The following is a 12825-nucleotide window of genomic DNA, read 5'->3' as shown; positions in this document are numbered from 1 at the left end:
TTTAAGAAAGGGCTTCTGGCATCCAATTGGAACAACAGTCAGCTTATCGTCAGGGGGATTGGGAACTCTGAAAGGGTAAAATAGACATAGAAGTCTCCCGCCAATATCTAGCATCCTTAAACCCCCTGCCCTTGGCCAAATATCTACTCCGGGTGAAGTGCCCACCTTGTGGCACTTTTAACTCGTGGGCATGTCATCATTTGAGTGTCAGCACGGCTATCCTTCATCCATATTCCTAGAAAAGGAACCTGAAGTAGGGGTCTCAATGCCTCATTAAATAGTTTGGTGTTGTTACCAAATCTGGAAAGAATGGAAAATGGAAAATAGAACTGCAAGTTGGGAGCAGCATTCTGCACAAGACAGTGAGTATGTTTCTGCAGCAAGAACCTTCCGCTGAGAGTGGAATCCAAGAAACTTGGAGTATTAGTGAGAAGGTGTATGTTGTTAAGAAGAGTGTTTGAAAAGAAAAGAGAAAAGGTAAAAGAGTACCTGAAGGAAAATGCAGAAAAAGGGCAAAGATGGTTTGAAAAGAAGAGAGAGAACAGTGTGTAAATAACAGAAAGGGTTTGCTTAAAGATACCTGATAGGAAGTGCTTAAATAAAAGGTACAAAGCGACCTTTCACACTGAACCTGAAGAGAAAGACCCCCTCCCAACGAAAAGAGAAACAATCTCCCAAAAACTTGCACAACCATTCCTGCAGTTCTTCACTCAAAACGTTCCCCAAAACTTCTTCTAAGCCTTGCATCTGGCTCCATTTATTATACGGCTATCTCAGCAGCTCCCTTAACATTTGCCACGCCACCACTCATAGCAGCATCATTAATGCTAACTTTTATATTACATTTATGTTTTCACAAATAACAACAACAATACTACTACTACTACTACTAATAATAATAATAAAGCGTTAAATCATCGGGGTGTTACAGCTATCCTATATCCTAGCTACAGGACCCCAGGTGCCTCCCTGGTGTTGCCCACAGTGAAACTGGCAACATCAGTTGGTGCAAATAGTATGTGGTACAATTACTTTTAGTCTTTTAAACAGCAAAAAGTTGCTTTAATTCCTACATGGTTCACCTGATTTGGATTAAATAGCCTCTAATTAAAAAGCCTAGTGGTTTGCATGTGGTTTGCATGTTCCCACCATGCTTGCCAGTGCCTCCCACAATCCTAAAAACTTGTGGGTAAATAAATGTGTGCTTGTGTGCCCTGTGTTGTATAAGCACCACGTCCAGGTGCACGTGTAAGAATTGTTTACATACAGTTAATTACCTTAATTTCCTGTTTACAGAACTACTACAAATAGGATGTTGTATAACAAATTGACTTGATTTTGCTTAGTATGTTTTTTTTTAGCTATAAAAAAAAATACATACACCATGTTTGGGTTAGGCTTGTTGATACGGTGGCCAATCCCCACCCAAGGAAATGACATCATTACTCAATACATAAAAAACACATATCAAAAAACTATTGCTCACAAAAAAGTGGTGAATTGAGACCTAATTGTTTATATATTTTCACAGCCAACTTAAAATGTTTATAACAATATTTGTTCTCTCCTCTTTGATCCCAGGTAAATATCAGATCACTACAATGAAAGCTTAAACATTTTAAGTTGGCTGTGAAAATATAATATAAACAATTAGGTCTCCATTCACCACTTTTTTGTGAGCATAAACAAGAAAAAGTAGAAAACAAAATACTAAAAATTTGGTTTTTGTCTTTTAAATATTAATTATAGAAGCTGTTCTGGGAGTGTCACTGGAGCAAAATGATCTCTCCATAACAAAACAGAAGGGTAAAACTGCGAACATCATCTGCAAAGTTACCAAATTATCTAGAGATTATGTCCACTGGTACCATAAGAAAGACGGTGAAGACGTTCTCAAACGGATCCTTTATGTCAAAAAAGGCAACCAACCTGTTCCTGATAATAACAATTCTGGAGCAGAACAGTTTATAGTAAGAATACAAAGTGAGAAAAGTCACTCAGGGGTTTATTACTGCGCCAGCTGGGAGTACAGCAGTGACACACAGTGACAGCAAATGTTCAAAGTATGTACAGAAACCCTGATGATACACAAAGGGCAGCTTGGTGGTACTGTGGGTTTGAACCTGGGACTTTCCAGTCAGTACACATCACCTTAACCACTGAGCTTACCCTGTCCCAAGTTTAGCAGTGTTTATTCTAAACCTGATAAATCTCTATAATCACTAAATGTGTATATATGTTAAGTCTGGGTCAAATTCTCTTCATTTCCCCTTTTCCTAAAACTGGTACAAACAATATTCTTATAATTACATGTCATACATTATTATTGTTATTATTATTATTATTATTGTTATTATGATTATTATTTTAGTAATAGTATAGTATGGTATTTCTCAGTAATAAGAAAACAACAAATACAACAAATCTGGATTAATGTTTGCTGACGAGGTTAACAATCCCCACCCCAGGAAATGACATCAATACTTAAAAAAAGGAAAGACTCATATGATAAACTAGCATTAATGCAATAACAGGTGCAATAAAGAGTGCTGGACTTAGAGAAAACTATTTTACTTCTATATTACCATGTTTGTAATCATATGTGCTGTTCTGTTCTCCCTGGCCATGGGTAAGTATAAGATCACTGCAATAAAACTATAAGCAAAAAAAAAAAAAAAAAAGATGGAAAAAGAAAAGGAAATCTCAGAACGTTTTCCCTCAATTTTTTTCATTACAGAATCAGTTCTGGGACAGACACTGGAGCAAAAAGATTTTTCCATGACCAAAGACAAGGAGAAAAGTGTGTTTATTAGCTGCAAAGTGACCGGTTTGTCTAGTGACAATTACGTCCACTGGTACCAAAAGAAAGAAGGAGAAGCTCTCACAAGGATCCTGTATGTCAAAAGTGGAAGCCTGAAGCCTGTTCATGATGCTAACTTTCATGAAGCACAGGAATTTGGTGTGAGGACACAGTCTAATAATTATGACCTGAAAATAGTAAACCTGAAGAAAAAGCACTCTGCAGTTTATTACTGTGCCAGCTGGAGAAGCTCCCACAATGACTGAAAATATTTACAGTGTGTGCAAAAACCCCAATGTTATACAAGCACAACAGAAAATGATATTTGCAAGAATTATATCAATTGTGAAAAGGTGAATATATAAATTTCAAACTCTGTAGATTAAGATCAACATATCCGACAGTCTACAAAATCAGTGTATGGATAACTCTGATCTGTTTGTTATTTAAACAATGATGATCCCTCAACATTTTATCTCTTTTTAAAATAAAAGTATTAAGAAGAAAAAGATATCTAAAATGCTCAATAATACAATTTCTACTAGAAGTAACTATTCATTAGTGGTGTAGACTGTCCTGATGTTTCTCATCATTATTTCCTAACACAAACCCCATATTCAGGGATTCGTATCAAAGCTTAAAAGAAAGTGTCTATTTTTGTTTCTTTCATATTCTCTCCTTTTTTTATTTAAAACATATACATTTATATAAAGAAGAAAATACTTAAACTTACAGTATACTTATACTTACTATATACTTATGTTAATATTTATAAATAACGCTTGTTAATGCTGCCTGGAGGTCAACAATCTCCACCCCAGGAAATTACATCATTGCTTTCTAAACAAAAACTGTTGCAAATAAGCATTAATGTATGAACAGAGACAATACATATTGCTGAACCTACTAAAAACTTTATTAAACCATCTAATCAACATGTTTATAGTCATATATGCTGCTCTCTTCTCTTTGCTCACAGGTAAGTACCATAGCACAGTAATAAAATAAAAAAAGGCCATAATCCATAGAATGTATGTTTTATAAATTGATGTCTGTTACAGAAGCTGTTCTAGGAGTGACTTTGGAGCAACAACATCTCTCTGTGACAAAAGAGAAGGGCAAAAGTGTGTACATCACCTGCAAAGTGACCAAATTAACCAGAGAATATGTGCACTGGTACCAAAAGAAAGATGGAGAAGCTTTTACAAGGACCCTGTATGTTAAAAAACATAGCAAATGCATTGACGTGAGGATACAGTCTGATAATTATAATCTAAAGATAACAAAACTGAGTAGAAACCACTTAGCAGTTAATTACTGCGCCAGCTAGGATTATGACAACCACAGTGACAATAAATATTAACAGCATGTACAAGACCTCTTATGGTATATAAACAAAACATAAAATGATTTTTCACAGCCATCATTAAGTGTAAGAATGTCAAAATCACTGGTGGTGCCATAGATATTCTTTTGCTGGTGCTGTGGGGTTGCTTGGCTTTTAGGGTCCTTTAAAATGTAGTAATAAAATACTAAAATATGTCAAGCCTCTCCTACAGAAATTTTTCAACTTATTGGAATTAAAAACTAAATTACTTGGTTTCATTAAAGTACAGTAAAATAGTCATTTAAAGTTGTCATAATAATGCTACAGTGCTCTGGCTAACAGGATGATGAAGTAAGGTCAAATGTTTAATGCATGCTGTACCAGTTAACTAAAACAGATTACTGTTCACAGAAATTTCTTGGAGGTGCTAGTGGCTGCTATGGCTATTCTAAGGGTAGCAACAGTAGGTGCCAGTATTATGAGGAACAATTTTGTGTGTGTGTTTGTGTGTGTGCCCTGAGATGGATTGCCCATCTGAGTCCCCTAAGATAGGCGTCAGGCTTTCTGTGACCCTGTATAAGTGGTGTACAGTAAAGAATGAGTGAATGAAAAGCTGTAAAGTAAAGTTGAATGTCCAGGTTTTTATGTCATGTTAAGTTTTTCTTACTATATACTGTGGAGCAAAGCTAAAATAGGTATACATTTTTTCTTAACTGTACAATTTTAAACATTTAACGCAGAAGTAAAAAAGGTTATACTTGTGGGCTGGATCAACAGAATGTACATTTTAAAGTAGTAAAGAAGTGCCTCTTTGGGAATAAATAGTTTTTGTTCAATAACAAGTAACGAACTACTGTAACACACCAAGTCTGGGGTAATGTTGGCTGCCAATGTAGCCAGTCTCCGCCCCAGAAAATGACATCATTACTTTTTAAAGGGGGAAAAAAAGTCATATTCAATACTAGTATACTTGCCAAAACTGGTGCAATAAAGAGTGCTGAAATACTTCACTTTACAATCAAATAAAAATGTTTATAGTCATATATGCTCTTCTTTTGTCTTTGACTGCAGGTAAGTATCATAGCAAAATAATAAAAGTAATTAATGAGAAAAGTGTGCAAATATGTTTATAGTGTAAAAATGTAAGAGAAAATTTAATTAAATGTTTTGCTGTTTAAAATATTCTTCTTCTTTTAATTATAATTAATAATAATAATAATAATAATAATAATAATAATAATAATAACCTTTTTTTTTATTTGCAGAAGCTGTTTTGGGAGTGACACTTGAGCAAAAAGATTTCTCCCTGACAAAAGAGGAGGGCAAAACTGTGCATATTACATGTAAAGTGTCCAGTTTATCCACCACTTATGTCCACTGGTACCAGCAGAAAAATGGTGAAGCTCTCAAAAGGATCCTATATGTCAAAAAAGATAGCCCACCAGTCCCTGATGACCCTGCTGAGGGGAGAAAATTTGATGTAAGGATACAGTCTGATAATTATGATCTAAAGATAGCAAAACTGGATACAAGTCACTCTGCAGTTTATTACTGCGCTGCCTGGGAGTCAGGCACCCACAGTGACAGTAAATACTCACAGTGTGTACAAAAACCACGATGGTATACAACCACAACAGAAAATTACATTCACAGGCAGTGGTATGACTAAAAATAAATATTTTGTTCAAACATTGAATTTTTTTTTTGTTGGCATCCTGTCCAGAGTGTACCCTGCATTGTGGTCTAAATTAACTGGGATACGCTTCAGGCCATCTAAGGCCATACATAGGATAAACAGTGTAGACAGTGGATGGTGCAATGGTTACTTTTATTTTTATCTTTATTTTTATCTCTACTTTGTTTTTGTCTCTAAAACTAAACAGATTTTGATTATTCATCTTCTCTACAGCTTATCCTGTGTATAGGGCCACAGTGGGCCTGGAGCCTATCCCAGGAGACCAGGGCACAAGGCTGGGTACATCTTGGACTGGGTGGCAATCTATCGCAGGGCACACACACATATGCACACTACAGACAATTGACAGGTCCCTATCAACTTAATCTGGATGTCTTTGGACTGTGGGAAAGAACATGCAATCTCCATGCACACAGACCCGAGGCGAGAATCGAACCCTTGACCCTGGAGGTGCAAGGTGACAGTGCTAGATTTTGGTTAATAATAAAGAAATAACAACGACACCACGTCTGAATTAGAACTCCAGGAAATATATGATTATTTTTTAAAAGGCTCATGTTATATACTAGCATTAATGAAAAAACTGGTGCAATATAGTAAAGAGTATATGCAATAAAGGAGAAAACAAAAGGAGAAAACAAAATAAACTTGGCAACATGAAAAAATCAAATCAAAATAAATAGGTGTGGCCTGTTAATCAGCTGGAGCTAGGGATTGGTTTTACTCTGCATCCTATCCTAATATAAGGACCCCAAACACTCAGCTAGAAGGTCTCATTTTGAACCTTGTGAAATGCTATCTTTCATGTGCTAGTATTTTGAGATTCTGATTGACTGTTGTATGTTTCATCATTTATTTTTGAGTGTTGTACCAGAGAGAAAGAGAGTTTTTGTGTTATAATCTTTGTTGTCTTTGTAAAACCCCGTACGGACTGAACAAAAAGTTGCTTTAATTCCTACACGGTTTGGATTAAATACCCTTCAATTAAAAAGCCTAGTGGTTTGCATTATTTCCACCATGCTTGGTTGGTTTCCTCTGGTTGCTCTAGTTCCTCCCACAATCCTAAGACTTGTGGGTAAATAAGTGTGCTCGTGTGCCCTGTGTTGTATAAGCACCACATCCAGGGAATAATTCTCCTTGTTCCCTGATTGAACTGGGATAGGCTCCATGCTTCCCATGACCCTGTAAAGAATAAGCAGTATAGAGAAGGAGTGAATGAAATTAAAACTGAATGTCTGGGTTTTAATGTCATATTAATTTTTACATTTTACTTTCTATATACTGTGGGAGACAGCTAAAATAAATAGAATTTTAAATACTAATTTACTGTATATACATATTTATACTATTCCTACAACAAATCCTTTCACTCCTCATGTATGTAGGAATTGTTTACATACAGTTAATTTCCTTTTAATTTCCTGTTTACAGAACTACTACAAATAGGATGTCCTATAACAAATTGACTTGATTTTGCTTAGTATGTTTTTTCAGCTATAATAAAATAATACTGTAAGCATATTTTAATTAAATATATTTGTGTATGCAGCAATGTAACAATATGATAATATTAATCAACATAATATTAATCTTAGTGAAATAATATAGAGGTTAAGTGAGAAAAGCAGACAGGTCGTAAAACATAGCAGTAAGGGAATGGTTAGAGTGACCCAGATAAGACAAGATAAGGTGCCAGGTGTTGGACTTGGCCTAATGAAGGATTGAAACAAGTGTTGGATACACGTATACATGTCTAAGTAAAAATATAGACAAATATCCAAAAGACACACAATCAGTTTTAGGAATACTGAGTTTAATAAAAGTAGACACAAAAATAAACAAGTATGTGCATCTACCTAATAAAGAGATGCTTATACATGGTCTGTCTCTTGAGAACTGTAGAATAAACCAGGAACAACCAACAGATAGAAAAAACAAGGGCAAAGAAGGGAGGATAGAAAAATCCTGGAACAACCAACAAAAACCCAAGGACAGAAGAAATAATCAGGTGACAGACACCAGATAAGCACCAGGCACTAGAAACCAGATAAAAAGAGGGGCTAACGAGGTGTACGGGAAAATATGTAATAAACTATACACTGAAACTAAACTTGAAAGAATCAGGGGAATCTCCCTGCGAGACAGTATGTGTGTGTGTGTGTGTGTGTGTGTGTGTGTGTGTGTGTGTGTGTGTGTGTGTGTGTGTGTGTAGATGGCCATGTGGGCAGACTGGACGGGCAGATAAGAAATAGAAAAAATTAGAGACACAGAGCTAGTCTTGTGAATAAAATATTTTAATAAGAGTAGACAAAGAATAAAAAGGCATATCTACATGGTAATAATATAAAATACAAAGTGTAAAAGCCCAACGTAAAATACAAAACATAAGGGGCCAGGGTAAAAGCATCAACAGAAATAAAATTCCTCAGAATAAACACGATCTGAACTGCTCTGGCTGTCCGAATCATCCAAAGGGATGAAGTCATCAATGGAGAAGTCGCAGTTGGCTATAAAATAGAATAAAATGTATAAAAACATTGAATGGGGTAAAATAAGGCAAATAAGTAAAATAGTGTAAAGGAGATGCTTACCCATGGCTGGTCTCTTGAAAAATGAAGAACATACAAAAGAAAAACAAGGAAAAAGCCTTGAAAACAAGCGGCACCCCTATATTTTTATAAAAAAAGATATGAAAAGTGTAAAGATAATAGAAAATAATTATTAAAGAAGATGTATTATAATGGAGAGAAGTTGTAAGAGTCAGATAAGCGCAGGAAGAAGTCAAATAACGAGGTGTAAATATAAAGGGAAAGAGTTATGAGCATGGAGAGGAGTCAGATAGCGAGGTGTATGACATAATGGTACAAGATAAGAGAAATGTAATTTTAATGAAAAAATTAATTGATAAAAACTGAATTATAATGGATTACAATTTTGCTGTGGTCAAACGAGGTGAAGGTACAGGGGAGGAGACTGGAGATCCCCCCCTCTCAGAAACTGTATAAAAGGAGCGTGATTTTGACTGTGAATTCAGTCTGGACTTGGCACTGCTTTGGTTCTGATTCAAGGCATGGCTAGGCTGGCTCATCTGGGTTCTTATTGCTGCAATAAAAGCCTGATTTACTTCATCCAGCTCTGCGTGGCGTAATCTTCTTTAATTCTTCTTTAATTCTCTTTGTTAATGACTTGTTAACTGATTGATATTTTAAATTAACAGCAACATCAACAGGTGGAAGAATTTTCTCCCACATTTATTGGTGACCCCCGACTGCGACTGCCGTTGAGGGGTGACCCCTCTGGGGACCTGGGACCACCGCGGGCTGACAGACCATTAACTTGTGCCGGCTTGTGCGTGTTTCCGGCTGGAGGGAGTAACTCCTAAGGTATATTGAACACATTTTGTTGAATGTTGCTAATATTGATCAAATAAGCGCTACATTTATTTTAATATAAAAAGACTGGATGAAGTAACAAAGAACTGGGAGATCTCCAAAAGTTTTTGTTTTCTGATTTTTGTTGTTTATATTCTTTTTATTATTTTTTGTGTTGTGTGACATCTGAGGTAACGCCACTGTGTTGGGGCTAGAGCCCGTATATGAGGAATCGCCAACAAGTGGGGCTGGACCCAGATGGTCCGTTTTGATATATGGTACAAGATATCTGAGGTAACGCCACCGTGTTGGGGCTAGAGCCCGTACACGAGGAATCGCCAACAGGTGGGGCTGGACCCAGATGGTTTAAAGTCCTGCAGATCACTAGGTAGAGGACGGAAGCAAATCCTCAGACGTGGCAGGTGGAAAAAGTCCTGTAATAAGCCGCTAGGTATAGAACTCATTAAAAAGCGAGGTGTTTCTAAGACGCGGAGCTGAACAGGTGGTTATTGTGAAAAAGTCCTGTAGGTGGTTGTGCTGTAATCACGAGTCCTAGGGCTAGAACCCACTTGTGTGAGGTATCGCTAGGAACAGTGCTGCAATCACGTTCCTTAGGGTTAGAACCCATATATATGAGGTATCGCTAGGGAAGGAAAGGAGATTGCTATTTGAAAATTCCTACAGGTGGTATTGAAGTTTTCTGGGCCCAGGTTGTGTTGTGTGATAAAAGGTTTTACTGTTGATGTTGTTTTGAGTACTCAAATTGTTAAAAACTGTTGTGAAAAGTAGAAAAACGCTTGTGCTGTGTGTCTTTTGTATCTGTGAGAGTCCTTTAAAAGTGTGCGTGCATTAAATTTATGTGCACAGTCCTGAATTTGTGTGTGTGTAAGAATATAGTAAGTGATATGATATTAGAGATAACTTAATGAGAAGATAGAAGAATTCAAAAACACCTTTTTGGATTTTCTGACTTGCTATAATTATTAGCATAGGCGTCGTTAGGCCAACATTTGTACTCAGCCCCCCTAAAAATTCTCTATAAACTTCACACACATTGCTGGTCGCCCGTCGTCCCCTTTAAATTTGATATGAAAGCGGTGACAGACTTCGGCTCCTTCGCGTCTTTCAGCGGGTCTTTAATTCGCCATCACAAAGGGAGGATTAAGTCAAGGTGTGTGTTTTTCCAATTGGCACCCACACAGTTTATTCCATTGTCCAGCCTCATAGGTGTGTTGTTTATTTTGCTAATCAATGTAAGTTTAAAGTTATATGCTGTTTTCTGGTTACATTTTTCTGATTGTACCTGTACATAGAAAAAGGTTTATACAGTAAACAGTGTGTGTGCGTGCATGTGTGATCAGGAAGACTCATTTGAGTAATGATTATGAACAAGCCAAATATGTGTTAAACATCTATGGGGGCTGAGCCTCCCTTAACTGAAAATCCTAGAAACGTCCCTGATTTTAATAAATATGATAAATACATAATAATAAGTTTAAATAATAGCGTATAAGATAAAAGCATATAAGTGATACATATAATATTTATAGTATTAAAGGAAACGTGTGGTTATGGTACGTGCCGTTAGACATAGAACTCACTGTGACATAAGCTTCCTCTGTAACACAAAGTGGTACAGGTGTTGAATGTACCAGCATAGTAGTATTATAAAATAATAATATTTTTGGATTAGTGTACATATGCGCAGCAACATATTAGTTATTAATGATAAGCTTAAGTAAGATATAAAAGGTACCTTTACGTGTTGTGTAGTCATTGACACAATACTAAGAACAATAGACATAGTGCATAAAGTAATAAATGCACCTAGGTTACACATACTGTAAAACAAATATTAAATATAACAAATGGAGGAGATAAGATGATAAGTGGAGTTAGAGAATTAACTGGGATGAGCAAATAAGAGAAGAAGAAGTTTTAACTAAGCGCGAACGGGAGTTTAGAATTTTGGAGTCAGATCAGAGTGAAAGATATAGATGTTTATTGAATAATCCTGAGAAGGATTTACTTTTAGAAAAAGAGTGTGACAAGGGAGAGTGGATACATAGGCTCTCATTAAGACCTGTTGTGTTGGATCTTGATGGCAACACACACTTTATTACTTACATCATATTTTAGGATGGAGAAACTATTTTTTCATTGGGTTAGTTCTTAGAGAGATTCGTTTAAAAGTAATAGAATTTGGAGGAATAAGTGGACCCCCCCTCTACTTCCTTGTTTATCGCTCATTTCACTCCTGCAAGCATACCCAGATTTATTGCGTTATTGGAAGGCGCGGGAGGTTGGAAAGTAAAAAGATATAGACTAATAAGAGCAGAGGCAGGTCCGGTAGCGCTGAGTCGTATGTGGGTGATTAATAACAATAGTGAATTTGCGTTAATACATGAGGGACCAGACAGGATTATAATTTTTCAGACCCTTGACAAGATAGTTATGCCTCTGATATTGACACCAGTGGAATATTAATGCTTAAATATGTATGTGTATGTGTTTATGTGTATGTATGTGTGTATATGTATGTATGTGTGTATGTATATATATATATATATATATATATATATATATATATATATATATATATATATATATATATATATATATATATATATATGAAAAAAAACAAAAAAGAAACAGCTATTATAAATCGGTAGCAGCTAAAAAGTACACAGTAAGGGAGCTATAGGGAAGAGGCACAGGAATTTACACCATAGATCAAGACAGAGGTGTGTGATGGGGAAGATATTCTGCAGTAAACACAAAAAAAAAAAGCATGGCCAAAGCCAGCGACACCTGCAGACATAAATTATAACTAAACATAAAGAAGATAAAAAAATATTTGAAAGTGCATGATAAATTGGCATGACGGGACATCAGGAGAATTGCAATGGCTTAAACAAGGAACTTTTAATGAAGAATGTTGTAAGGAAGTAAAAAAAATGATCAGACACACAACTACGGGAAAGGGTAGCAAAAAAAAAAAAAAAAGGACATTGTTAAATGGTTTGAAAAGGAAGAATAAGAAAAGGATAAAAGAAGACAAACTGAAGAAGAAAAACAGGAAACAAAGTTAGAGAAAGAGGATCAGGAGTCAGGAGGGAGCGAAGACAGGAAAGAAAAAGCTCATGAGGGAAGAAAAGAGAAGACAAACTCAGAGACCACCACCATACACTGAGGAACACATACAACAGAGGAATAGGGGAATGTACCCACTACAGGAGCTGCATGAACAAGATAAAGGAACATGGGGATGTGAAGGACATGTGTTGGAAGAAGGAAAAAAAAAAATGATGTTATTTGACTCTGAGTGGATGCCCAGACAAACAGAAGAAACAAGACAAGAGTCAACAACTCCCAGGCATGATAGTGACAACGAAAAAGAATGGAGTGAAGAAGAAGAAACAGAGTTACACATGCTAACAGAGAATGAGGAGCTGGAGAGAATGAGAAAACAAAGTACACAATACCTGAGGGAAAGAAAAGGGCTCGGAGATAAACGGCAAGCCATATCTGACAAAGGAATAATGGAACAAGTGGAATGTGCCATAAAGGAAAGAAAAAGAGAAGAAGACCTGGAAGAAAGGGAAGACACAGACGTATGTCCCAGAGAATC

At 36.2% G+C, this 12825-nt stretch overlaps 2 gene segments (V, D, J or C); both read left to right on the top strand.

The window, feature by feature from the left end:
* Nucleotides 1-2586: 2586 nt before the first annotated feature.
* LOC128526935 (T cell receptor gamma variable 2-like) lies at nt 2587-3066 on the top strand. The segment is given in 2 exon segments: nt 2587-2629; nt 2738-3066. Coding segments are annotated over 2 exon segments (372 nt in total).
* Nucleotides 3067-3736: 670 nt separating this feature from the next.
* On the top strand, nt 3737-4131 carry LOC128529662 (T cell receptor gamma variable 3-like). The segment is given in 2 exon segments: nt 3737-3779; nt 3862-4131. Coding segments are annotated over 2 exon segments (312 nt in total).
* The last annotated feature ends 8694 nt before the right edge of the window (nt 4132-12825 follow it).

This window comes from Clarias gariepinus, chromosome 1 (genome assembly GCF_024256425.1).
Source record: "Clarias gariepinus isolate MV-2021 ecotype Netherlands chromosome 1, CGAR_prim_01v2, whole genome shotgun sequence".
Lineage (NCBI taxonomy): Eukaryota > Metazoa > Chordata > Actinopteri > Siluriformes > Clariidae > Clarias > Clarias gariepinus.
The sequence above is the reverse complement of the archived record's forward strand: the minus strand, read 5'-3'. Positions and strand labels throughout refer to the sequence as shown.